Source organism: Natator depressus, chromosome 6 (genome assembly GCF_965152275.1).
Source record: "Natator depressus isolate rNatDep1 chromosome 6, rNatDep2.hap1, whole genome shotgun sequence".
NCBI lineage: Eukaryota > Metazoa > Chordata > Testudines > Cheloniidae > Natator > Natator depressus.
In genome coordinates, this window is record NC_134239.1 from 56,255,490 (window position 1) to 56,282,674 (window position 27,185).

The window sequence follows — 27,185 nt, forward strand, 5'->3', positions numbered from 1 at the left end:
AGCATATTTTTGAGTGAGAGGCAGCTTAGCCAATGGCGAAGTAGTGGTGGGCGGGCTTTATTACGGGTGTGGGTCAGCGCCGGCCCGCAGGGTTTAGTCTGCTTTTGTCCTCCGCCCCCGGAGCATGGAGGTCCCAGGAACTCTCCCCAATGGCGGGCTCTTCTACTGGGTCGGGGTGCTGAGCGCAGTGTACTTCGTCGTGCGGGCCACCTACCGCCTCCTGGTTGGGTTCCGCGTCTGGGTGCTGGGCAGCCCGTTGGTGGTGGGCCCGGGGCTGGGCGCCTGGGCAGGTGAGTCCGTTTCTTCGGGGCTGCCCACTCCCCACCGCCCTTGGTTTGAGCCCACCCTGCCCCGGAGCGGCCTGGGGCTCCTCTTCAGCGAGGGGCTTCCCCCGGGGGTCCCTTGAGGTTTCCCCGTTCCCTTCATTGGGGCCCTCCGCGCTGGGACCCCATGCGGCTGGCACTGCCCCAGGCAGCCTCCCCCAAATCCTTCCTATCCGGGGTGGGGGGCGAGCTGCGCTGAGTCCCTGCCTCTTACCCGGCCTGAGTCCCTGCCCGGAGCGGGTGGGGTGGGACCGGAGACCTACTCCTGGTCGCCACCTTTGCCCCGCATGGGGCTGGCCTGCCTGGCCTCCCCTGCTTCTTGGCGTGCTCCTGATCTGTCTCCACGCAGCCGCGGGGGATGCGTGTTTCCCTGCTGGTAGCAGGGAGCTGCTGCCGTGGGAATGTGTCAAGTGGGGGACAGGGCAAATCCAGATTAGAGTGATCCAGCAAAACTTCTCACCAGTGAACTGCTTGCGTGCATCCAAAACTACATGAAAGCTGTAATATAGCTAGGGCCGTACCTAATTCACTGTACATTCTGATGAATTTCATGGTCATAGGATTTTAAAAATCATAAATGTCAGGATTTCAGCTATTAAAATCTGTAATAGTAGGGGTCCCAACCAAAAAGGAGTTGTAGGGGGTGGGGCTTGCAAGGTTATTGTAGGGATGGGTTGCGGTACTGCTACCATTACTTCTGCTGTGCTGCTGACGGTGGCGCTGCCTTCAGAGCTGGGCAGCTGGAGAGTGGCAGCTGCTGGCTGGGAGCCCAGCTCTGAAGGTAGAGCCAGCACCAGCGCAGAAGAAAAGGGTGGCATGGTATGGTATTGCCACCCTTACTTCTGCGCTGCTGCTGGCGGGGCACTGCCTTCAGAGCTGGGTGCCTGGCCACCAGCTGCTGCTCACTGGCCACCAGCTGTCACTCTCTGTCTGCCCAGCTCTGAAGGCAGTGCAGCATAAGGGTGGCAATACCGTGACCTCCCTAAAGCAACCTCATGATCCCCTGCAACTCCCTTTTGGGTCAGGACCTCCAGTTTGAGAAACACTGGTGTCCTCCTTGAAATCTGTATAGTATAGGGTAAAAACACACAAGATCAGATTTTTATCGGGGGAGACCAGATTTCATGGTCTATGATGCGTTTTTCATGGCTGTGAATTTGGTAAGGCCCTAAGTATAGCTTAACCTCCCCTGCACCCCAGACACACTGTGTGTTAAAATAGTTTAAAGAAAACAGTGGAAAATCAGTCTTAGATACAGGTTTGTGTGTAGTCGAATCTTGAACGTGCTTCAGGGATAATCTCAGCCCCCTGAAACACAACCCATTCTGCCTCAATATCTCAGCCACATGAGCCTGCCAAGTCCCAAATTTGGGATAAGGACCTAGAATGAAGGTCCCAAGGGGAAAAAAATAATAGTAAAGTGTGTAAAGGGAAGAGGGATCTGGCTTTAGTATAAACATTTTCTGTTGATAATTCTCTGTTTTGACCGTCATAAATACATTACGGTAACGTGGTCTAGTGGACTAAATGCAAGATTGGGAGCCTAGGGGCTTTTGTTCTGATTGTGGTGCTGTGACCAATTTGATCTGTGGATTTGATAACTCCCTCAATCCCTGTCACTATTTGTTGAACAGATAATCCCTGCATTTTGGATGTTCTAAGGAAAAAAATAAAGTTAATGAGTGTGACCTGTGGGGTCTTTGCCAAACAGCCAATGAAGTGCCAGTCATGCACCCGTTGGAACATTTCACTATTTAACTTCAGTTTATTGTTTGTAATTTGTCTTTGCCATTTTGTTCACAATTTGCACCTTGCCTGACAATTTTTGTTTCATTATAATAGTAGTGTTTTAGTAGGATTTATACTTAAAGTAAAACAGTTACTAGGGCTACATTTAGTTGATGATTATTAAGGCTGTTTTAGTCAGTTATTTTTAGTAAAAGTCATGGACAGGTCACAGGTACTAACCAAAAATTCATGGCCCGTGACCTGTTCACGACTTTTACTATATACCTCTAACTAAAACTTGGGCTGGGGGGCCACGGGGTGATCTGGGGAGGAGGCAGGTGGTGGTGCATGGCCTGGGACCCTCACTGGCGCTGGGGGAAGAGGTGTGGGTGGCGGCCTGGGACCCCCTCTGGCGCTGTGGGGGAGAGGGTTGGCGAGGGTCGCATGTCCCTACCTGGCTCCGCATGTCCCTGCAGGTCCTAGGGGGAGCGGTGACCTTGGGGGCTCTGCACGCTGCTCCCGCAACAAACATCGGCTTTGCAGCTCCCATTGGTCGGGAACTGCAGCCTAGGAGCTGCAGGGACACGCTGGTCGGAGCTGAGAAGCCCCCTACTCTCCCCCCTCCGAGGTAAGTGTCATCCCACACCCCACCCCTCTCCCACAGCCCTGAACCTCCTCTTGCACACCCAAACTGCTGCTGCTGGCCCAGGGGCTGCCCAGTCAGAGAGCCCCTGAGCCAGCACCCACCATTGCAAAAGTCATGGAAAGTCACTCTGTGACAGACATGCACCCTTAATGATTATTAATGCTAGTAAGGAATAATTCATGCTATAACAGAGTTTTGAGGATTTAAAGCTCTAAGTGAAAGCATCAGGTCTACAATGAGAAGAACATTTGGACCAAATGTTGAACAGCAAGAAAAATATGATTGATTTAAATCCTCTTTAAAAGAGAACAGTTATTTCTCACACCACTTATGTTGATCAAGTGCTGGACCAAATTGCTTTCAGTGCCTGCAATATCCATCATATTTTCACAAGTTTGAGTTTTTTAGAAGGATGGAGGTGAGTGACATTATATACTTTTGTGTATATATCTTTGTTATGCTGAGCTTTGTAGCTTTTCTTTAAATACAAACTGCCAATAGTGACACCCAATTCACTTGTTTGGATTCTGAATCTTTCTATTATCATAACATTGCTGCAATTGTATGCTAATAATATAGGGCAATATGGATAAATAAGAGGAGTCAAACCTAAGGAAGTGACACGGATTGGAAACAAATTCTTTTTGCAGTTCAGCTGAATGCACACAACTTGAAATTCTTATTCTTGCTTCTCTTTTTCCATTCAGCTCTCTTAACACTTATATTTTCCTCAGGAGATGGTGATTTTTATCTTTGCCCTGATGACTCTGCCTCAGTTTAAATGCCTAGTTAAATCACTAAAGTTACCATCATTTTCTCTTTTACTAGTTTGAAAAAGATTCAGTTTTGTGATGCTTTCTACTATTGATTCCAGCACAGCTGTTTACCAGTAGGTCCTAATACAAAAGTATGCTTTCAAAGGTTAGCTTACCTTGGGCAATTTGGATTTAACAAATTTCTTGGAGTTCAGCGAACAGTAAAAGTGCAGTACATCTCTAATGCATAGCACTTGTGTCTAGGTTTCCTTAAGAATTGTTTAAGAGGAAACTTACCAGGTTGATTGCATATTATTGTTCATGCTGTTAGCAGAAGCTGTATTACTCGTTTCCAGAAGTGCCCGTAATAAGTGCTTTCTGGAAAAGAAGACATGGGGCTAGAGCCACAAATGGACTTGGGCAATGCAATTCAGTGTTTTGGTGCCTAATTTAGGCACATTGCCACCCAGTGGCAATCCACAGCTCTGAGTTAGGTGCCTAGGCTCCCTATACAATGTTGGGGAGATTAAGGTGCCTAAGAATGGGATCCACAAAAGCCAGCATGCTGAGCAGGGAGCCACCTAAGATTGTCCACAGGAAATACAGAGAAAAGGGATGGTCTCAAGCCCTGTTCCTCAAATGGACTTAGGAACCTTCCTCAGCTCAGGACTCATATCTGTGAACCCTCTCCTGGAGTTAGGTGCCTAATCCCTTTAAATATTCATTGAGCAAAAAGAGAGTGAGCATGACTTTATAGCCTAGTTAGGGCATTCAGCTGAGTTGGGGCATTCATCTGAGAGGTGGAAGACGCAGGGTCCAGGCTCCCTACTTGAGTGCATACTTAATTATTAATACACAGTGGAACAGCTTCACTAGGAGAGCTTGAGATCCACCCCTTTAGCCCAATGGTTAGGGCATTCTCCTGGGTGTGGTGCAGACCCGAGTTCAAGTCCCTTTTCCACATTAGGCAGAAGAGGAAATTGAACCTGCATCCCCTCATCCTGGGTACTCTAACCACTGGGATAAAATGGGGCACCTCCTCATCCTCTAGCTGTTTTGTGTTGGTTTTGGTATCCTATGAAAATACCTACCAGATGAGGTCCTGCAGCAAGATAGATGGGGAAGTGCTTAGTTACAAGATCCTGCCTAAGCCGTGAGCTAGGTGCTTAGACTAAGGTGTCTGTGCATGTGCTCACTGGCAGTTAAACACCTATATCCTTTTTGTAGATCGAGCTCACAATCCCTACTCCAAGTCAAATTCTCAAACTAACGTTACAACTCTGGTTAAGGTTATGTTGGGATTTCTTTGTAATTCACTTTCATGTACCCTGAAAATTTCTCTTTTTGGGCTGACAATTTCCATACTTTATCACAGCCAGGAATACTACTTATTTTTTACAGTGTGTAGCATTTCATGGACACTACTAAAAACTATTTTCCAGAAGTACAGGCAAAATATTTGAGTTGAGCAAAGTTTCTTGTTCAGGACTTGTCTTGTTTGAGTACCATGTTGTGAAAATATATACTCTTAACTGATTCACAAGTTTAGTAGAGACACCTCTAGTTGCATTGACTCATCAGTAAAACTGCAATCTTGATGCACATATGTTGCAATATTGTGTTTCTGCCAACTTTCAATCCGTGACAAACGGTGATTAGGAAACATTAACCCCCCTGCCCCTCCCCTCCCCAAAAGTAATGCATGTGAACTTTGAAATCTAGTTGCACAGAACTAAGTATGATTAGAGTATAGATTAATCATGACAGGAATTATTTTATTGCAGTTACGTTTTAACTTTTGGTGGAGTTGGGGAAATGAAATTACTATTGTTACAGGTAGAATGCGGGAGAGGGTGCAGGCTGGGGCCGAGGGGTTTGGAGTGTGGGAGGGGGCTCCGGGCTGAGCCTGGGGCAGGAGTTTGGGGTGCAGGAGTGAGGGGTTCAAGCTCTGGGAGAGAGTTTGGGTGCTGGGGTCATGTGGTCACACTGCACCTAATCTCATAGAATGCACTGAACATTTCATGAGTTTTACTTTTTATTAGTGTAACTTACGGTTTATAGATCCAAAATTCTTCAAGGATTGTCACAAATCAGCGTAACATTCTCAACTGTGGGGTGTGTATTGGCTGAGCCTGGGGCAGTGGGTTGGGGTGAAGGAGTGAGGGGTGTAAGCTCTGGGAGGGAGTTTGGGTGCAGGAGGGGGCTGGGGCAGGAGGTTGGGGTGTAGGAGTGGGTGCGAAGGGCAGGCTCTGGCTGGGAGGCGCTTTCCCCCACGCTGCTCCCGAAAGTGGCTGGCTGCTGGCACGTCTCTGAGGCCCCTGGGGAGGGGAGGGGAGGAGGCAGCAGGTCTCTGGGTGCTGCCCATGCCCACAAGCGCTGCTCCTGCAGCTCCCATTGGGCCCTGGGCTGTTTCTGGGACAGGCCCCGCCCTTGTGCTGTGTCAGGGTCAGGTGCAGCCTCACTCTGAGTCTGGGGCGGGGGCTGCAGGATGATCTCTCACCTCCATGCAGCCAGAGACCTGTGCTTTCCACTGCCATACTGGAGCCTCCACATTTATTTATCGACAAATGTGCAGAATTTTTGATTTTTTGGTGCAGAATTCTCTCAGCAGTAACTCAGCAGAGTTCAAGCTCAGAGCCTCTGTTTTCTTCTAAAGCCAGGAAGAGCTGGAAAAATCAGAATAAACCGTTTAGACTATTCAGTTCACTTCACTACTGTTCTAAGCTCTTTGGTGCAGTTTCTTGCACTTATTCAGTCTCCTTTTAAGTGTTCCGAGCAATAGGACTTATAATACTTTCTTTGGAAACTTATTTCACAATCTGATAGGAAAAATTCGGATATTAGTCTAACACCCTAACTTCCAATTTTATTTATCTCACTATACCCCGGGAGAAGGGTATCAAGGCATCTTGTAGAGTGGAAATAAAACTGCAGACTGTAGTGAGAAAAATTTGTATGGCTATACAGACTTTACATAAAAATTAAAGTTTTCTATTTCAAAAGGATTTCGTCTTGATTAGTTTTAGAGCAACTTTTTTTATCAGGATTTCGATTTCAGAAGATAAGACCATTGAACTATAACCCATTTACAAAATGGAAAGATTACCGTAATTGCCTTGTTTGCAAGAAGAATAGGAACACTTTTCAGTTGCCAAATCGCTTTTGTGAGATTCCTTTGTAGCTCTTTGCAGTCTGCTTTGGATTTATGAATATGTTCAATAGCACTGGTCCCAGTACAGATCCCTGGAGGATCCTGTTTATCCCCTTCCCTATAATAACTGACCAGAAGACTGAGCGCTGAAGAGTTTGCAAATTCTCCATGTCATTTCAAGTATTGCATTTTTCCATCTTGTTTTTTTGTTGTATTAGCTCGTCTCTTTATTCTCACATACTGGTCTCTTTTTATTTTCAGCATGTGAGTGTGAAAGTGTGGCTGTATGCGAACACCCATAAATCCCATAAAGGGAAGACACCAGAAAAAAGTTCTGCACTTTAAACAGCCTGAAATATTGTCCCATTATAAACTAATTGAAATGCTCTCTGTTTTTAAAAGTTGAGATATTTTAGAGATACTCATTGTAATGACTAGTGAATGAGAATTGTTACATTTCTGCTTATAATGTTGAAGTCTGTCATATACAGTAGAACCTCAGAGATACGAAGACCAGAGTTATAGACTGACCAGTCAACTGGACACCATCTGATACTGGAATAACCAATCAGGCAGCAGCGGACACACACAAAAAAGCAAATACTGTACTGTGTCTGTATTGCATCTTTAAAGGTAGGCACATTTGAGCTGCCTGTCCCCCACCCCCATGCGTGGGGCAGCCACTTAGAGCTAGGAGGTGAAGACGCTGACGCTGCCAGCCCAAGGCAGCCCGAGCGGCAGACAGCGAGAAGCACAGGAGTCTGCGCCTCTTTCAACCCTCCTACCCCGGCCAGGAGGGGGACACGCTGTTTTCACACACCCCTCCGCTGCCCAGGAGGGAGATCCCGGGAAAGAAGCTGCCTGAAAGGAAGCTGCCAGCCAACTGCTGCTGGAGCCTGAACTGCACTTTGGTCAGAATTACGAACATTTCAGAGTTATGGACAACCTCCTTTCCCAAGATGTCCGTAACTCTGAGGTTCTACTGTAGATGTGGATGGTAGCACTGCACACTAAGGTTGCCCAACACTTCCTATTATTAAGCACTTTCTTCAGCTATTTATAACCTTGCCAATTTAACCATTCAAGCTGAAATTTTTCAAGTACATTGGCCAAAGCGGACAGTCTTTACGCAAAAGAATAAATGGACACAAATCTGACATCACAAATCATAACATTCAAAAACCAGTCAGAGAATACTTCAGTCTCTCTAGTCACTCAATAACAGACCTCAAAGTGGCAATTCTTCAACAAAAAAACTTCAAAATAGACTCCAACGTGAAGCTGCAGAACTGGAATTAATTTGCAAACTAGATACCATTAGATTAGTCCTGAATAAAGACTGGGAGTGGTTGGGTCATTACAAAACCTACACTTAATTTCCCCAAGACTAATTTCTCCCTTCTGTTACTCACTCCTTCTTATCAACTGTCTGTAATGGGCCACTCTCTTACCACTTCAAAAGTTATTTCTCCTCCCTTGGTATCCTGCTGTTAATTGATTTATTTCGTTGGACCTACCTAACACTTGGTAAAGCAACCCACATCCTTTCATGTATTTATACCTGCTCCTGTATCTTTTACTTCATACATCTGATGAAGTGAGTTCTAGCCCATGAAAGCTTATGCTCAAATAAATTTGTTAGTCCCTAAAGTGCCACAAGGACTCCTCCTTTTTTTTTTTTTTTTTTTTTTTTTTGCTGATACAGACTAATACAGCTACCACTGAAACCTGTCACCTCAGCCTGACTTATTTTAGAAAGTTTCAAACAAAAAGGAACTGTTTAGCCGTTATGGAGAATGAGGCCCGGGAGAAATGTTTTGCCTATATTAAATTCTGGCAATCATTTCTTTGAGAAGCTGTAGTACTCCCCCATGCTTTAGACCAGGGACTTGAAATTTGACAGGGGCATGACCTTTGTGTCAGGGATTTGTCTTTTGCCTTCCCCATGAAAAACTGTTCAAATCTGGCTAATTTACATACCTTTTGAAAAAAATCTGTGAAAGCCACTGGCAGAGTGTGTCATCCCACCTGTGCAACCTTCATTTGGTCCCCTTGTGCATATGCATTGATAGTCTTTAATTTTGTGATCATATACCATTTTTTCCACATCAGCCTGCCTCATTCAGTGCCCAAGATAGACCTCCACTTGTGCTGAATCAAGGTGGTGTAGAAAAGAAGGCTGCTGTCTGTAGCACCCCCACTTCATTTCTTGCAGAAGTTAGAATGTATGCCGTAAATAAGGCTAGTGATTGCAACAAGAGAAAGGAGGGTCTCCGGGTTAAGACAGTTGAATGTTGCACTGGAGAACTGGATTTTATTTCTGCCTTTGCCACAGATTTCCTATGTGATGCTAGTCAAGTTGCTTAAATCAGATTTTTTACAGGTGGTCACTAATTGTGTTCCTCGTTTTCTGGGTGCCTGATGAGACACCTTGGGTCTGATTTACAGATGTGCTGAGCACTCCCAGCTGCAACTGAAGTCAATGGAATCTGCACTTTTAATATACCAAGTGCCATGTATTGCGAAGTAGTCTGAAAAATAAGATAGAAGAGCTGACAAATTTGGCACCCAAAATTAGTGAATGCTTTTGACCTTAATTTCTGTGTCTCAGTTCCCCATCTAAAATTGGAATAGTAATATCCCCTCATTTCACAGGGGTGTTATGAAAATATGGGCTTGGCTACACTTGCGAGTTACAGCGCGATAAAGGAGCCCCGGGCGCACTAGCTCACTACCCGTCCACACTGACAATGCACGTAGAGTGCTCCGACTCTGCAGCTACAGCGCTCCTGGTACTCCACCTTGGTGAGTGGAATAACGTTTGCTGCACCCTCACTGGAGTGCCGCGGTGCCAGTGTAAATGAGGTGTTGCTTTAATGCGCTCTGATCAGCCTCCGGAAACGTCCCATAATACCCTCAAGTCAACCAGTCAGCCTAAAGGCAGACTTAGTGATGGAGCCGGTGAATGGAAGGAACTGGTCAGTGGTTCTCACAAGTCAAACAAAAAGAAGTGGTGGACTGACTTTTTAGAGTACCAGACCTTTTTAGTGTTAAAACTTATGGAATACTGGAGTCGTTTAAATAACCAGTAACCTACATTGTGTGTAGAGTATTCCTTATAAGTGGGAATCTGACCTTGCCTCATAGCAGAAGGGGTCTATCTCAACTGTCTGCCAGACAGCTTCAAAGGCTGTCCAGAAACAGCCTTCGCATGATCGATGGAAGCCTAAGTATTGTAGGCAGAGGACGACATCAGCAAACCATTTCATCTGCTAATTTGGGCTGAAAGTCTCAGATTTAAGAAAGAGAGTCTAACTTTTAATCATATCCCATTCTGTGCTCATTCCTTTACCTGTTCTCCTTTGGGGATGATTTTTTTTTGTTTATAGCATGGAAGGGAAATACTTCATAAGGATTGGATCCTGAATTCCAGACTAAGTGATGAATCTGAAGTTACAACAGAATGGAAATATAAATTGTGTAAGACTGTCATTCTTTATTGACATATGTCTTTACTAGATTTTAAACTAGTTTCTAGTCCGTTTTGGTAGCAGTTGACAATAGTAGCAGTTGACATTTCAGGTTGGTTATACTGGACAGCAGTCTAGATCATGAATCTAACCTAGGCTACCTGATAACTTTGGAAATCTGAAATGTCCCCATCGCTAAACTACTGTAACCTGATTTACTTTTCTCAGAGGGAGATGTTCAAGAACCAGGCCCAAATGCTGCAGACGTTTTCTCAATAAATGAAACAATTTTATTTAAAAAAAAATTACGAAAAAACTGCAGTCATAGAATAAAGCAAAATTAGTGTGAAGGCACTGAGGTCTTGTCTACATTACAAATTCTTTGCTAGCATAGCTATACCAGCAGAGCCCCCTAGCATAGACACGGAGTATGCTGACAGAAGGTTTTCCTACTGGCATAGCTACACCACCTCCCTGAATAACGTTAGCTGTGCCAATCGAAGAGTGCTTTTGTTGGCATAGTTACATCTACACTGGGGGTTTTGCTGGCATAGCTATATTGGCTAAGGGGTGTGTTTTTCACACCCAAACTGGCAGTTGTGCTGAAAAAAAAAAACTTTGTAGTGTAGACCAGGCCTGAGAGACTAGGTACAAATTGATCCAACTCTAATAAACAGACAAAGGCTCCAATTGTTGCATAAGATATTGCCGCTCAAACCATTAAGAAACATCTGCTCCTCTCATTTGAGATATTTCAGCAGAAAATTGTATATAGCAGTATCTTAGGAGTATAGCCTGGACAACCAAAACAGAACACAATGTATTGTGGGTCAATTAAACTGAAATGATAAAACAGCAGTAGAAGTACAATAGTAAGATAGTTACCATATGCGTAATAGGAGTACACATTGAACAGTGTTCTAGTCTTATGCTGATTAAAGTAAGCAAGCAGAGTTTAAAGGCAAGAGAAGAATGTTTAGAGTGATGCTCATTTAATAAGGGGGGATGAATTAGGGAAGTAAAATGTTAACCCGTTAACTGGTAAGAATTAGTCTTACAGGTTAACCTGCCTCAAAAGTTAACCTGTAGGCCGGCCCCGCACCAGCCGGAGTGGTCCCGCCAGCCAGAGTAGTCCTGTGCTGGCCCTTTAATCGGTTAACTGTTTAAATGAAATATTTTTTAATCGTTTAAGCAGTTCACTTTTTAAACAATATTTACATCCGTAGGATGAATGCAAAAACCTGAAAATTCTGTGAGAATTGTCTCTCTCTCTCACCTAGCAATATAGCTAGGTTGACCTAAGTTTTTAGGTGTAGACCAGCCATTAGAGTTTGACTTCAGGAATAACTACAAAGCTGTAGACAGTGCAGGGTCTAAAGCCAGTAACAGAATATGCATAGGGCAAACTTTGTTTCTAGGGGAACACATACTTTGTAGCTTCTGTAACCTGAGCTTATTGCAGGGGCTCCTTGCATTCTCTGCCAGTCTTCCCAGTCTCTCCCCTGCAGGGGCTCTGTCCCTTCCATCAAGTTTCCCCAATCTGCCCTGGTGGTTCTGTGTGCCTCCATTCCTCTTCCCATGGCTGGCACTTTGTGTGTGCCCGCGTTCCTACTTCCCTGTGCCTCCTGTTCCCCCAAACCAGGGTCCCCGAATCTCCCTCTTTCAGGGGTTTCATCTGCTCCCAGTCCCTTCATCCCCAGAAGCTAAGGGCTGTGTTTCCCATTTCTCCTGTTAGGGTCTGCCATTTCCTCCTCCCCCAATGCCTGGGCTGTGTGCATGCTTCATTATCACTTGTCTGGGAGATAGTCATACAGGATGTCAACATGCTAAACTATTGGAAGGATGAGCAGTGGTATTATGTTTGAAGGCATTAGTTGGTGCCATCAACTAATTGTTTGATCTATAGACAATTGTGAGGTGCTTGAAGCTGGGATGGTGCTAAATAGATAGCAGGGCTCCAGGTGTTCCCCATTTTCAGCCTTTTGGAATTTGATTTTCCTGCAAATCAGTAGGAGTTCAGGCCACTGAGGCAAAGAATATTCTGTGAAAATTGGAATTGCTTGGATGTGGTATTCAAAAGTTATCACATGACAGACCCAGAAATGCCCTCAAGTTGAGTGTTGTGTGCCCTTGTAAGCTTAGCCTATTATTATTATTATTAGTAGTAGTAGTAGTCATTTGTATTGTGTTTTAAAACTAGTGGCTCATCAATATCCCCTGCTTAAAACCAAGTTCCATTTTGCTTGCACTGTTTGAAAATCAACACATGTTCTGTGGGAAAACAGAATCCTGACTAACGGAGGAATTAGACTATCTTGTACTTGAAAATTGCAGGCATTTAAAATCTATGCTGAAAAGTAAGCAAATAAAATGGCACTTTCTTACACAGATCTACCTCTTTTGTATGTGCAGAGCTTGTTCTCTTTACTTTAGGGACAAAGTTTTTCCTACTTCTTACTCTTACTAATATTGCAGACCCAACACCGCTATAGTAGAGAGCTCTAACCTAACTCACAAGGCAACAGAATTGTCATTTCAATTCCATCACTTTTGTTACCAGTGAAAATGTACAAATAAATAACCCGACTTGACTTTTAGATCCCACAGTGAATTTGCCCAGCTGGCATCTTGAAAAGCCATCTCTTTCCTTGTAAGAGAAACAAGTTTTTATAGGGATGTAGTTTTGACCATGAACACGGAATTCTGCTGTATCCTTTTAACATTCTTCTGAAAACTGTAGAACCACATCAAGATCTCAATTATCTGAACTAGAAGTTTAAGAATATTAGAATATAAGTTGTCTGCCGTCCTGAAGTATAAAAACTTGAAGAACAATCACTAAAAATTGAGTTTTGCCCATGTAAGGAATACCTGTGTTTGGTATACAGTTGCCTTTTAGAAAGCAAGTTCCAATTCTAGTAAACTAATACAAATCTAGCATTGTTAATAGCAGACATAACAGTGATTGTTTAACTGTAGTTAAGAGTGCATATGCATTTCTCTGGTAACCTCTTGGTTTCAGTCACCTAACCTTCCAAAGGATATTCACCTTTGAAGGTTGAAATTTTTTAGGCTTGGTGTCTGACCAGCAATTCATTTCCCCACTATTCCCTATCCCAGGACCTATTTTCTGCCAGGTCTCTTGCTCCCTTCTGTGTGAAGTATCTCACAAAGGTAGCTAATTGCTCTAACTGTGCAGGCAGCTTTTCCTTCACAATTCTTACCTCTCTTCATATGGAGCTACAGACTCCTCTAGTTGCATCAGAACTTTATCAGAGGCTTCTTGGCTTGTTCCTTATCCTCTATAGAGGCTACTGCAGGCATCTAAGTACTTCACAGAATCTGGATGCTTAGAGAAGCAGCTATGCCTAAGCAGCCAGCACCATATGACCAGTCAGTGCTCTGCACCCCATAGTTTGAGAATCACTGTCGAACTGATCTCAGACATGAAGGGTTAAATTATGCCCAGTAATTTAGATTAACCTAGCTATGTTACTCAGGGCTGTGAAAAATTTCATGCCCTGTGCGATGTATGCCTGGTCTGGACTTAAAGTGGCTTGTAGAGTACAGGAGCTACATGCCACAGTGAAAGCAGTCTGCGTCCACACTTGTCACTGTGGTGTGTAGACACGTGGCAGTGAAAGGTTTCTGCAGTGGGGAGAGGACCAGGAAAGGCTCTCTGGTAGGGGTGAGGCAGTGGGACGTAGTGTAGACATGGGAGGCATTGCTTGGGTATACAGAGCTGTGTTGGGTATGTACCCTAAGGTTGAGGCATGTAGGCTACTGCTGTAGTGTACTTGCCTAAGCCATGCCTCACCATCTACACTGCTGTTTATACCCGTGCTAGCTGGGCATGCAGTGTCTGTACTCTGCTATAGTTAAGGTTAAGAACTTTTGGCTTAAAATTTGACTTTTTTTTAAGCACTTGAAAATATGAATGATTTTTCAGATTGCCTTGGAGTTTCCTGTGCCTGATGGGTGTTGGCAGTGTTAGTAGTGAGCCGAATTTGGAGTCGTTTGAGCAAGAAATTCCTGAGATACACCCTCCCTCACCCACATCTTTTCTTAAAGTTCACAGAGTCTATCATCGTTTTTTGTCCACACCTGACTTCCAAAGTGCTAATGGTGTAATGGGACAGGAAGAGAGGGGTGAGCTGGAAATGCTGGTGGTGGGGGGGTATATCATTGCAGGGGATGGCAGGGCCAGTCCACACACCCTCCCCCAGTGCCCTCCAAGTGCCAGTTTTTTGTCTCATTGGTCCAGAGCACTATTCCGGTCATTGGTCCTGCCTCCTCATCTTCCCCCTTTGGGAAGCCCATCCTTGACTTTCGTGGTCTCAACAAATATATCAGGAACATGAGTTTCCGAACGGTCACTCTATTGATTATTCTTCCTCCGTTTTCTGAGAACAACTGGTTTGCTGCTCTGGACCTTCTGGACACTTACTTTCATGTGCCAATTTTGCCGAGCTGCAGAAAGTTCCCTTGATTTGTTGTGGTGGAGTGCCACTTTCAGTACAGAATGCTTCCATTGGCCTCTCTTCTGCCTCCAACTTTTTTTACCTGATGATGGTCGTTGTTAACCGCATATCTCAGGAAGAAGGGAATTCACATCTTCCCGTATCTGGACGATTGGTTACTGAGGGGCAGATCCAGAGAGGAAGTTCTTGCTCACGTTGACACCACAGCACCATGGCACTTGCTCGATGGTCTGGGTCTCTTCCTATGCACCAGGAAGTCAGCCTTGTTGCTCACTCAGAAAATCTAGTTCATTGGGGTGCTATTAGATTCCATGGTGGTGAAAGCACTTCTGCCGGCCGACTGCTTTCAGACAATTTGCCACCTTTGCCTCCATCTGCAGCCTTAGCCTTCCATAATAGTTTGAACGTGTCTGAGACTCTTGGGCTATGTGTCTTCCTTGCACGCATATGTTCCAGTTTGCAAGGCAACACCTTCACCCCCTTCAGATGTGGCTCAGGCCAGTTTACCATCCTACTCTTCATTCTGTAGACTGACTAGTCTGTCTTCCTCCCCTAGTTCTGGGCTCCTTGCAGTGGTGGATGAGTCCAGAGAACATTTGCCTAGATGTTCCCTTTTTTTGGCCCTTGCCAACCAGGTCAGTTATTGACACTTACCTGATAGGTTGTGGAGGGGGCACACCTGGCATGCCTGTAAGTGCAGGGGCTATGGTCAAAGCAGGAGGGCTCACTCCATAGTGATGTGCTAGAGCTTTGGGCCATCTTCAATGCATGTCATGCTTTTCAAGACCCTATCAGAGATTCGGTGGTTCATATACTTCCTAACAATACCACTGAGCTGTATTATGTGAATAAACAAGGTGGCGCACACTCTAAGTTGCTTGGCCTAGAGGCAGTCAGGCTGTGGCAGTTCTGCATTGAGGAGACCATTACTCCAATAGCCGTTCGCTTTCCTGGGTTTCAGAATGATCTATGGACTATCTCAGCAGATATTTTTTCCCTGAGTCACAAGTGGTTCCTGAATACAAATATTCTCCAGGTCTCCTTTACAGATAGGAGCATCCTGACAATTGACCTGTCCCATGTAGCAAACAACAGGAAATGTCTCTTCTGTTCTTGAGTGGGCCTCAGTCTAGATTCCCTGTCTGATGCTTTCCATCTTAGCTGGCAGTCGGCTCTCCTGTATGCCTTTTGCCCACTCCTGATCATCCTTTAGATCATCAAGCTCAAGGTGGATCGGGCCAAGCTCATTTTCATTGCCGCAGCGTGGCAGAGACGGTGCTGGTTCTCTGACCTTCTCTCACAGTCTGTTCAACCTCCCATACCACTTGCTCCCCTTCCTGACTTACTCAGAACCAAAGCTGCATGTTGCATCCTGCACTTAGCTCCCTGTCTCTCATAGCGTGGTTGCTGCATTGCAGAATGAAAAGGAAGAGTGGTTTCAGCAGGCTGTCCAATAAGTCCTCCTTAACAGTAGAAAACCTTCCACAAGGATGGTCTGTTCAGTGAAATGGAAGCGATTTTCAGTGTGGTCACTAGTTTGCGTAATCAAACCAATGCTGGCCTCTATCCAGGGCATTTTGGAGTACTTGCTGCTCCTTCAGTCGTTGGGGCTTGAGTTTAGTTCACTGAAAGCGCATCTGACAGCGATATCTACATTTCATTCCCCCATTCAGAGAAAATCAGTCTTTTCCGTGCCATGGTAGCAAAATTCTTAAAAGGGCTCCTTCATCTACATCTTCCGGTCCGAGAGCCAGTTTCTCGGTGAGACCTTAACTCAGTCCCAGCGGCCTTTAATGGGACCTCCATTTGAGCCTCTGGTATCTTGTCCCTTTTCACTATCATGTCAGAAAACTGTGTTCCTGATAGCAGTAAAGTCTGCAAGGAGATGGAGAGAGTTGCAGGCTCTGACGGCAGTGCCTCCTAATACACAGTTCTTCAAAGACTTCAAAGTGACTTTATGACAGCATCCAAAATTTTTGTCTGAAGTGGTTTCTCAGTTTCATTTGAACGAGGCAATGTATTTACCTGTGTTCTTTCCTAAGTTGCATTCATTTCTGGAAAAGCAGCATCTCCACACCTTAGCTAAACATTGCCTGGTGTCTTTCTATCTGGACAGGACTAAACCATTTCGTGCTTCACCTTGTTTGTGTCATAGACAGACCGCATGAAGGTTCAAGCAGGTCTCTTCATGGACGGTTTTCAGATGAATAACATCTTGTATCAAGACTGCATGTGAAATAGCTTTGGCTACACCCCCGCAGCGAGTGCAAGCTCATTCTACAAAGGCGCAAGCAATGTCCTTGGTGTTCCTCAGTGACATTTCTGTATTGAACATTTGCAGGGCTGCTACATATGGTCATTGATACATACGTTTACGAACCATTAAGCCATAACTGCATCTTCCAGGGCAAATGCAGGCTTTCGTAGAGTGGTCCTGCAATCCTTGTTTAGATAGACTCTGAGCCCTGCCTCCTGGCTGCTTGTGAGTCATCAAAGTAGAATACACGTCTGCATCTACTCGAAGAAGAAACTGTTACTGTAACTGGTTCTTAGAGATGTGATGCACCATCCATCACCTCTGCATCAAAGTTTTGTTTACAGGTGTCTGGTACGAATGGACTGAGGGAGAGTCACGATATTGCCACCTCATGTATGCAGGTGAGGGGCTATGGCCAAGAGGAGCAAGTGCCGCCCATCTACAGGTACTGCAAGGCAAATTTCTCTGGTTCCAGTGTGCTGAGTGTGCACACACCTAAGTGGAATACGCGTTTGCATCACATCTCAAAGAACCACAGTTACAATAAGTAACCGTTTCTTCAACTGCTGGCTCAGCAGGTGCAGAATGATTGTTGATTGTGCTTTCGGTAGATTGAAGGGACATGAGTGGCATTTACTCACTAGTTTCGATCTCATTGAGAAAAATATTTCAGTGGTTATAGCTGACTGTTTTGTTCTGCATGATACCTGTGAGGCAAAGGGGGAAAGCTGACACTAGGATGGAGGGCAGAAATGGCACAGCTATCTGCTGACTTAGAACAGTCGGACACAAGGGCATGTGGAGATGTGATGTTGAGGAAGGCTTTGAAAGAGCACTTTAATGGTCAGCCTCAGTAGTGTTCGGTGCTGGGGAGTTCTCTGGGTATGGAGTTTTGGGTGCTGCTAAGAATTGTGCTTACTGTACATTTATGAATGACTTGTGTTTTCCTGAAGCTGTGAATTCTGTGGTGCTTGGTGTGCATTTACAAGTACTGTTTGCTTGGACTACTGCTATGCATTCTGCGATATTTGTTGTGACCTAATAAAGGTAATTTTAATCTCCAAAAATAGTACATTGAGTGGGGGCAGGGCAGAAAATCAATATACCGGGGGGAAAAAGCAAAAAGTCAACAGACGATGTTATACAAATATTTAACATAATATAGGGTGATTTTAAATTAGAAAGGAAGTAAACATTTATGTCCCTTTAGGTGCACAGGTGTGTGTTTGTGGCTACACATAAACATCAACCTTAGATTCTCACAGGTCAGTGTATGTGAAGCTGTAGTTTTCCTTCCTGTCCCCTGGTGCAGAAAGGCAGGGCACTGATGGACTCTGATGCCATGTGTTACGTTGAGGGTGAGAACATAAGAAGCAGCCACCATGGAGTTCTCCAAAGGACCACTTTGTCTGCCTCCTCTGTGCAAACTGTTTGTCAGTGTCCACATTTCAATGGCTGGTCTGTAGCTGTGCTTGCCCAGCCTCTTCTTCCCATAAGTACATGAGATCAAATACTTCCTGTCTACACCAGGCAGGAGTGCGTCCAGTGCGTGGAGCTCAGCATGGTTGGTTGGACAGTTGCATGCAAAAAGAGTGAGCTCCTAGGTGTGCTTTCCAAGGTGGGCAAACAGGAAACGGCATTTCAAAAATGTGGGCTATTTTAAAGAGTAGGGCAGCTTCTGGTCTCTCTGACCTCTGGGCGATGGAATTTAGAGCAGTGACCATAGTCACTGTTGCAGGGAATGGGGCATTATGAGAGAGCTGCTGGAGGATTGTTTGAGTTGACACAGGTCACAGTGTTTGCGCTCTCACTGTGTTGAATTCAGTAGGTTGTCCACAGCTCTATTCGATTTGGAGGGGTGATTTACTGTTTCACTGTAATGGAGTGCTTACATTGACCAGAGACAAATTGGAGCATAGACACATGCGCTCACAGACTTAAGCTGATCTCACTTTGTAATGTAGACCAGGCCTCAGTTTCCCCTTAGCGCAGATGAGGATAATGATGATTCTCTCCTTGGTAAAACTCTTTGAGATCTACTGATGGAAAGTCTTAAATAAGAGCTAGGTGGTATTCTCATTACCTGAACACAGTAGTGTTTCTATTGCAAATGTATGTAACTACAGCTGTGTAAAAACCCTGCAAACTTTACGATTAAATCCTTGCTGGCAGTAGACTGCTCTTTTTTTTTTTTTTTTTTAAGAGAAACTTAGTAAAATGGTTTTTAAAAAGATTTGACTGACCTGCTTAAGACCCTCAATTTACTTTCCTTAGCAACATTCCTCTAGATAATACATAAGTATTATTGAGGATCATGAATGGGAATGAACTTGAGCAGGCTTTCAGTTTTAGCCTTTAAATTTTTTTTTTAAATAAATATAATACTTATTTGAAGTGCTTTTATTTTGGGCTGTAATGTTCAGATACAAGATTGAATGTTAAGCTAAATAGGGAAAATTTAATTTTCTTTATGTATCTTATTTAGGGGAGGATGAAGGCAAGGTTTCTGCCCTTAGAATCTTTCATGTTAAATTTAGGAGTATACCCTCCACCTTTTGACATAAGAGAAACCTTGGTGTTTCTCTTATGAAACTATGTGTTTAGGACCCAATCACAAGGCTTTGATTCCAAAGTGTATTGGAAATTACAAAGTAAGTACAGTAGGAGTCAGTAAATTATCTTGCATTTTATATGGCAGTTGAAAAATGGTGCTAAGATCTGAAAACATACTTGTAGAATCATATCTTCAGATAATTACTGAGGTTTTTAATGGAAAGTTATTTTTGTATAAATTATTGATAAAACCATTTTTTATGCTAAATAGAGACTGAGCTCTGTTTGGAGTACAACGATAAAGATTGCATTGCTCTGTATTTTCAAACAATGTCATTGAAAATGGTCTTGCACAAGCTTAGTCTATTTGTGCTGGTTAATCCATTTCAATCCTGTTTGAGTTTTGGTAGTTGTCTGAGACCTGCTCCTTTACCATCTCTTTCAGAAGTTTCTCCTTGTTTTAATCTCTGAAGGGATGGGATAGAGTAATTCCTAAATATTGGCCGTTGACAAAAGATGGACTCTGCAAATGTAGTCAGTGAAACACTATGCAGTTTGAGACTAGAAAATTGCAGTGTCATTCTCTGATTTGGCTTTCATTACAGTTAAAATAACTAATAAACACTTCTGCTCTCAGAACTTTCATAAAACAGTACAAGTGAGTCAGGTTGAGATAATGTAAGGTTTATAACTTTAGTGTTGAGGTGCTGAAAGTGCTTATTGATTAGTGATGCATAAATTACTTGCAGTGTTTGACCAAAATCTGATATTGGTTTTGTCTTTTGGGTAGGACCCTTTTTGTCATCTTCTATAAAAGAATGAGCATTGGCGGGCATAAGGGCAAAGAATCATTATGAGTACATGAGGTTTGCTAATGCTGTTGATTCTGCTTTAATACAGATAATTATTTTAACTTTTCATTGCTGATAATATTCTTGAGACAAAATGGTTGAGATAGTATCTTTTATTGGCCCAATTTCTGATGGTAAGAGACAAGCTTTTGAGCCTGCACAGAGCTCTTCTTCACCTCTGGGAAATTTTACATAGGCTTGGTCTAGGCTACCAACTTGTGTTTATGGAAAATCCACAGCCCTGAGCAACGTAGTTACACCGACGTGGACACTCTCCCATTGGCGTGGGTAGCATCTTCACTAAGCACTGCTGTAGTGCAACTGCGCTGATGGAGTGCTGTAAGCCCTCAGAGTGTTACAGCTAAATACAAGGTGGAACAGATTGTTTAGCATAAGTAATTAACACACATTTCAAAGGACTATTCAAGGTGAAGTGGCCTGTTAACATCCCTCCAGTAACAAGGAGGAGGGGAGGAAGTGTCTGAGGGGTTTTAGGCCTTGTCTACACTAGAGTTTTGTTGACAAGTTATGTTGCCACTCAAAAAGTGCTATAATAAAAATCGGTATTGCATGTTCACACTCCATCTGTCAGCAGAGCGCATCCACACTTGGGGCACTAACGCTGACCATGTGAGCGGTGCACTGTGGGTACCTATCCCACAGTCCAGCTCGACACCATCTGCTGCTAGGTCTTGTGGGAAGATGGAGCAGGTGCGGTGAGTCTTAGGACCGGGCTCAATGTCCTCTGCATTGCTTTCTGTCCCAGCATTCCAAGGGCTTCCAGCTTTCTTTTGTAGCATTTTTCAATGGCCCTTCTTTTGCTGTGTATCCTGGCATCTTTGAGAGAAGGGATGAGTCTTGCGCTGCTCTCCTATGCTCTGATAACTGTCATGAGGACATCGTGGATGCCAGTGCAGCTAATCATGAAGTTTCTAACTGAAGAAGACTCCCAGTTGCCTGATATGCTGTGTGATGTGGATAGGAGCAACTTGAGATTGCTTTTGGCAGTCACGGAACAGCTGCAGACGGTGGACCGTCGCTTTTGGGCTTGGGAAACAAGCACTGAATGGTGGGATTGTATTGTCATGCAGGTGTGGGATGAAGAGCAATGGCTGCAGAACTTTTGGATGCGGAAAGCCACCTTCCTGGAACCGTGTGCGGAGCTTGCTCCACACTGCAGTGCAAGGACACCACAATGAGAGCTGCCCTATTGGTAGAGAAGCGTGTGGCAATCACTGGTTGGTCGTGAATCAATTTGGAGTTGAGAAGTCGACCGTTGGGGCTGCGTTAATGCAAGTGTGCAGGGCAATTAATCACATCCTGCTATGAAGGCTGTGACTCTGGGGAAATGTGCATGAAATAGTGGATGGCTTTGCAGAAAAGGGTTTCCCTAACTGTGGAGGGGAAATAGATGGCACACACATTCCAATTTTTGCACCAGACCACCTTGTGACAGAGTACATCAATAGGAGGGGTACTTTTCCATGGTGTTGCAGGCGCTTGTGGGTCACTGTGAGCATTTCACTGACATCAATGCAGGGTGGTCTGGGAAGGTACATGACGCATACGTCTTCTGGAATACTGGCCTGTACAGAAAGCTACAAGCGGGGACTTTCTTTCCAGAACAGACGATTATAGTGGGGGGATGTTGAAATGCCCAGGGTGATCCTGGGAGACCCGGCATACCTCTTATAGCAGTGGGTCATAAATCCTTACCCAAGAAACCTGGACAGCAGTAAGGAGCAACAACAGACTGAGTAGGTGCCGGATGACAGTGGAATGTGCTGGCAATGCTTTTATGGCATGTTAGACCTCAAAGAGGATAATATCCCCATGGTCATGGCCGCATGTTGTACATTGCATAATCTTTGTGAAGCTAAGGGTGAAAGGTTTGCTCAGGGGTAGAGTGTTGAGGCAGACTGCTTGGCTGCTGATTTTGAGCAGTCAGACACCAGGGCTATCAGAGGGGAGCAATTTGAATCAGGGAGGCTTTGGGGCAACACTTGGAAAATGAGAACCAGTAATGTATATCTTTGTTATTGGTGCTGCAATGTTACATGACATGTAGTTTTCCTAGGAAGTAATGGTGACATTTGAGGCCTTACATTCCAGTAAGCAAATGATTAAACTGCCTGTGTATGTATTGGTGGTGCCTGCTATTTCAGTTTGTAGGAAACAAATAAAGATGAGTTACCATTCAAAACTTTTGCTTTATTGCACAAGAAATGCCCCCCCCCCCCCCAACAAAGAAGCTTCATGGGAAAGGAGGTACCAGGAAAGGGCAGACTTTCAGAGCTGTGTATAGGTCCAGCTGTCATTCTGAAAGTTGTCCAAGGGGGTGAAGTGAAAGGGAAACTGAGAAGTCCCAGGAAGCAGAAAGGACTGTGTGAGTGCATTTTGTGGGGGTGGGGGGGCATGGAAAAGAGTTCTGAATGTGCTGCAGGGGAGGGTGGGCATACATCTGCTCAGTCTGCAGCATTATTAAGGACATCAGCATTTGCTCCTCCATGACTTTAATCATCCACTCAGTAGTGTCCTTAACAAACTCCTGGTTTTTCTTTCTGTCCTGCCTTTCGGCTTCCCTCCACTCCTTGTGTTCCCTTTTCTCTGCATTGGAGAAGTGCAGTATCTACCAGAACATGTCGTCTTTGCTCCATCTTGGGCACTTTCTTATCTGGTGGAGACACTTGGCCGGTGTGCGTGGGGTGTTCCTGAAGGCCACATCTGCCGAAGCAGAAGGAACAATGCACGAAAGCGTGGTTGTTAAATTCATGCACAGCATTGAAACATGTCAGTAAAATACACCTCTGGTAACATTAAAAATCACTTTCTCACTGAGCCTTCGCAAGCACACATCTCTGTGAACACCCAAAGCATGGTGAGTGTTGGCTGGGGGCTCTACGTGGGGAAAACAGCACTCTGAAGAGTTGCAGTGCAGCCGAGTAGGGGAAAAATATTCTAAAATTCTCCCACACTTTTCCACAAGCGGGGATCATTGTAGCAGATATCTGACTGCTGAGGGTAAGCAGGGAAGCAAGGGTACATGTACTACAGGCTTGTGGCTTCCACCCTAGTCCCTATGCTGCTCGTCTGTGTGCTGCTTTGGTCCCAGCACAAATGATTGCTGAATGGTGCGGGAAAGTTTCCTACAATGGATGAAGGAACAAAGTAGCTCTGCCAAGGCTGAGGATTACCACGTACCTTTCCTAGAGATCTCTGGAGGATTCCTGTGAGATCTCGACATGCATCAACACACAGTTCTGCTGTACTGATTAGCTGCACAGGCAAATGTCCAGCACACAGAAACACAGTCAGCCATGTACATTTCTATACCCTGAACCCACCTCCGCACTATACAAACTAGAGCCACTTACCAGGCATCTCCTTTCCTACTTCTTGCTCGCCGCAGAGCAACTGCTGAGACTGGCTAGACACCTCCTGGGGTGGTGAAAAGGTCTTGGCTGCCTGCCCTACTGGGAGCTCCACATTGTTGTCTAACTCCACCTCTTCATCAATGACTTCATCCTCTGGGTTAGGTCCTCTTTCCGCTGCCTCCAGGCCTGCCAAAAAGTATTCATGGGGCTCTTGGCAGTGGAGGTAGGGTCGGCACCAAGGATAGTGTCCAGTTCCTTATAGAACTGGAAAGTCTTAGGTGCAGCACCAGAGCAATGGTTTACCTCCCTCACCTTATGGTTCGCCTGCTTCAGCTCCTTTATCTTCGTTCTGCACTGCAGCGTGTCCTGATCATAGCCCTTTTTGCCCAAGCCTTGAGAAATCTGCCCGTAGGTATCAAAATTCCTACAGCTCAAGCGCAGCTGGGACTGCACAGCCTCCTCTCCCCATATCCTGAGCAGATCCAGCAGCTCCACGGTGGTCCAACTGGAAGAGCGTCTGCTGTGATAACCTGCCGTGGTCACCTGGGAAGATGCAAAGAGACCTCTCCACGCTGAGCAAACAGGAAATGGAATTTCAGAAAGTCCAGGGACTTCTAAGGGGGAGGAGCGGATGGTTCTTTACCTGGCTGCAGGACAGTGAACTTTAAAGTGCTGACCAGAGTGGTCATGATGGGCATTGTGGGACACCTCTTGGAGGCCAATTAAAGTGATAAAATCAAGCATGGTGTTTAAACTGGCACTTTGTCGTTAAGGCTTTTTGTGCAAAATTTTTGTCTCTCTCGTCAGAGTGGTTTTATTTTGTTGCCAAACCAGGGCATTTTTGCCTCCAAAAGTCACATTGCAATGTGTACGCCTCCACTATTTTGTCGACAAAAGGCAGCTTTTGTTGACAAAATTTTGTAGTGTAGACAAGGCCTATGTGGATTACAAATGGTTGTAATAAGCAATAAATGCAGTGTGTCTATTCAGACCATGATTTTTAGTATCTAGCAAAGTTATGAATTTAAGCTCCCAGGGTCATCTTTTGAAAGTTGTAGCCCAGTGGGCCAGCTTATCTCTATTATATTAACTGCTTTGCATTGTATTCTGCTTTTTATATTCAGCAGTAATGCAAGGAACCTTTAGGCTTGTATCCTGTAAGACGTTGACTTCAGCAGTTAGCATGAGTTTTGAGGCCTACGAAATTTGGCATGGATAAACTTAGGTAACTTATAAATTTTGAGGAACTGGAAGTAGAGTGTAGGGGGGGAATTTTGTCCATAAGGCTATCGGCCAACCACAGAACATGAACTGACACCAGCTTCTGGAAGGTTTTGGATGGAACATCCGACCGCAAGAGTGTCATGACAGTGAATTGATGTATATAATAATGGGGTGAAATCATAAATACACTAACCTATAGAAGGACACCTTAACATTGGTAAGGGGAGGAAATACAAATAAGGAAGAGGGGAGAAACCCTTATGGAATATGCATTAGACATGGTAATGTCAGCGTAACACATTACAAAAGTGGCATCCCAACTTGGGGCAGTAGGAGAGAGAGATGTAGCCGTTGGGAGCGGCCAGAAGTGAGAATGGTGGAAGGTGACAGTGATGAGGAAAATAATGGCTAACATTTCAGGTTGTTCTGCAAGGGATGGTGAGAGTATGGATGTTCATATGTACTTTCTATATTATTTCTATTTACCTTACTGAGTTAGTGTGTGTGACTTTGCTAAATGTATTAATAAATTATTTATTTGTAAATATGAGTTCCTTAAAGTGTGAGTGTTGGACCTGTGCACATCGGGGTTCCCAACTATATAATTTAATAATACTGGGCCTGATCTTGGGAAAAGAACCTGTCAACCCTCAAAGTGATAACTGGGAATTTTTATTCATAATCTATAGATCAGGCTACAAAGTGTTGTGCAGGTTTCCTTTCAGGATGACGACTGATGGTCAGATACAAAATGATCGCTCTGTGAAAAATGTTCACTCACAAGTGATAGGGTGTTATCTTTTATCTTTTTCCTGTGTGAGCTCATTCAAGAGTGTAGTGCTTGTCTATTTCACCCAGTTTTGTATGTATCTGGCCAGAGTACACTGAGGCCTCAGTCCTGAGTTTGGGTACTTCTGTAATCTGCAAAAACTACTTCATTCCTCAAAGACTGAGATTATTTGATGTGTGTGTTTAAGTGGTAAGCATGTTGACAACTTGGAGAAGTGTACCCTCCTCCCCAAAACAAAAAAAAGTTTGAGGATCTTTTTTTCTTATAGGGCTAATAACCCAGAAGTTCAGTTTAGTTTTGGACTATAGAGTATTTCTACCAAACATTTTTTAAATTTTTTTTTTTGTGTTCAAGAGTTTAAGTCCTTCAGGTAAAATTATTCTACAGTTTTTTGCAGTTTTGCAGTTATTTTGCAGTTTTACCAACAGTCATGATTCAGGGGAATCTCTCCTGGAGCTGAAAACAGTTATGAGCCAGATCAGCTTGGAGGAAGAATTTAATTAGAAAAGGGTGAATGATGATTGGGGATGAAGAACACTTTTTTTACTACATGTACAATTGAGGAACAAGGCAGTATTGGTTAACAAACCAACCTGGTTTAGAGGTGAAGTGAAAGCAGCCGTAAAATATAATATATCTAAAAATAAAGGAAAGGGGAAGTTGATAGTAATGAATATAAATCAGAAGCTAGGAATTGTAGAAAACTGATAAGGGAAACAAAGGGTCACAAGGAGAAATCTATCAGCAGCATAGCTGTATTAGGAACGAAAAGGAATCCTAATAATAGTATTGGTCCATTGCTAGATGGAAATGGTATCTATAACAACACTTTCCATTCCACTAGCATCTCAGAAGGATGTTAAATAGCAGCTACTAAAGTTAGACATTTTAAAAGCAGCAAGTCCACATAATTTGCATCCAAGGGTTGCAGCAGTCACTGGACCATTAATGCTTATTTTCAGTAAGTCTTGGAACACTGGATAGTTCCAAAATACTGGATGAAAGTGCCAGTGTTTAGAAAGGGTAAATGGCATGATGTGGGTAATTATAGGCCTGTCAGTCTGACATTGTTGCTGGGTGAGATAATGGAGCAGCTGATATGAGACCTGATTAATAAAGAATTAAAAGAGGGTAATATAATTAATGCCAGTCAACATGGGTTTATGGAAAATAGATCCTGTCAAACTGGATATCTTTTTGCTGAGATTACACATTTGGTAGTTAAAGGTAAAAGTGTTGATGTAATATATTTAGACTTCTGCAGGGCTTTTGACTTAGTACCACATGACATTTTGATTTTAAAAAATGGGATAATATAAAATGAAGATGGCACACGTTAAATGGATTAAAATCTGGCTAACTGATAGGTCTCTGAATGTAAGTGTAAAAGGGGAATCATCATCAAGCAGGGATGTTTCTAGTGGGGTCCCACAGAAGTCAGTTCTTGGTTCCACACTATTTAACATTTTAATCAGTGACCTAGAAGAAAACATAATATTGCACAGATAAGACAAACATTGGGGAGGGGGAGGGGTCGTAAATAATGAAGAGGACAGTTCACTGTTACAGGCTGATTTGTATC

The 27,185-nt window shown here is 44.1% G+C and overlaps 1 protein-coding gene across 5 annotated transcripts in view; it reads left to right on the top strand.

Annotated features, from left to right (window-relative positions):
* HSD17B12 (hydroxysteroid 17-beta dehydrogenase 12) overlaps window positions 1–27,185 on the top strand; it is a 255,125-nt gene that overhangs the window by 102,360 nt on the left and 125,580 nt on the right. Inside the window, exon 1 of one of the 5 annotated variants that reach the window (XM_074955306.1) lies at window positions 44–290. The exons of the other annotated variants lie outside the window; for them this stretch is intronic. Coding sequence (XP_074811407.1) covers window positions 125–290 — 166 coding nt within the window. The 5' untranslated portion in view covers window positions 44–124. Of the gene's footprint in view, window positions 1–43; window positions 291–27,185 lie in introns of those variants that run through there. 5 annotated transcript variants of the gene reach the window in all.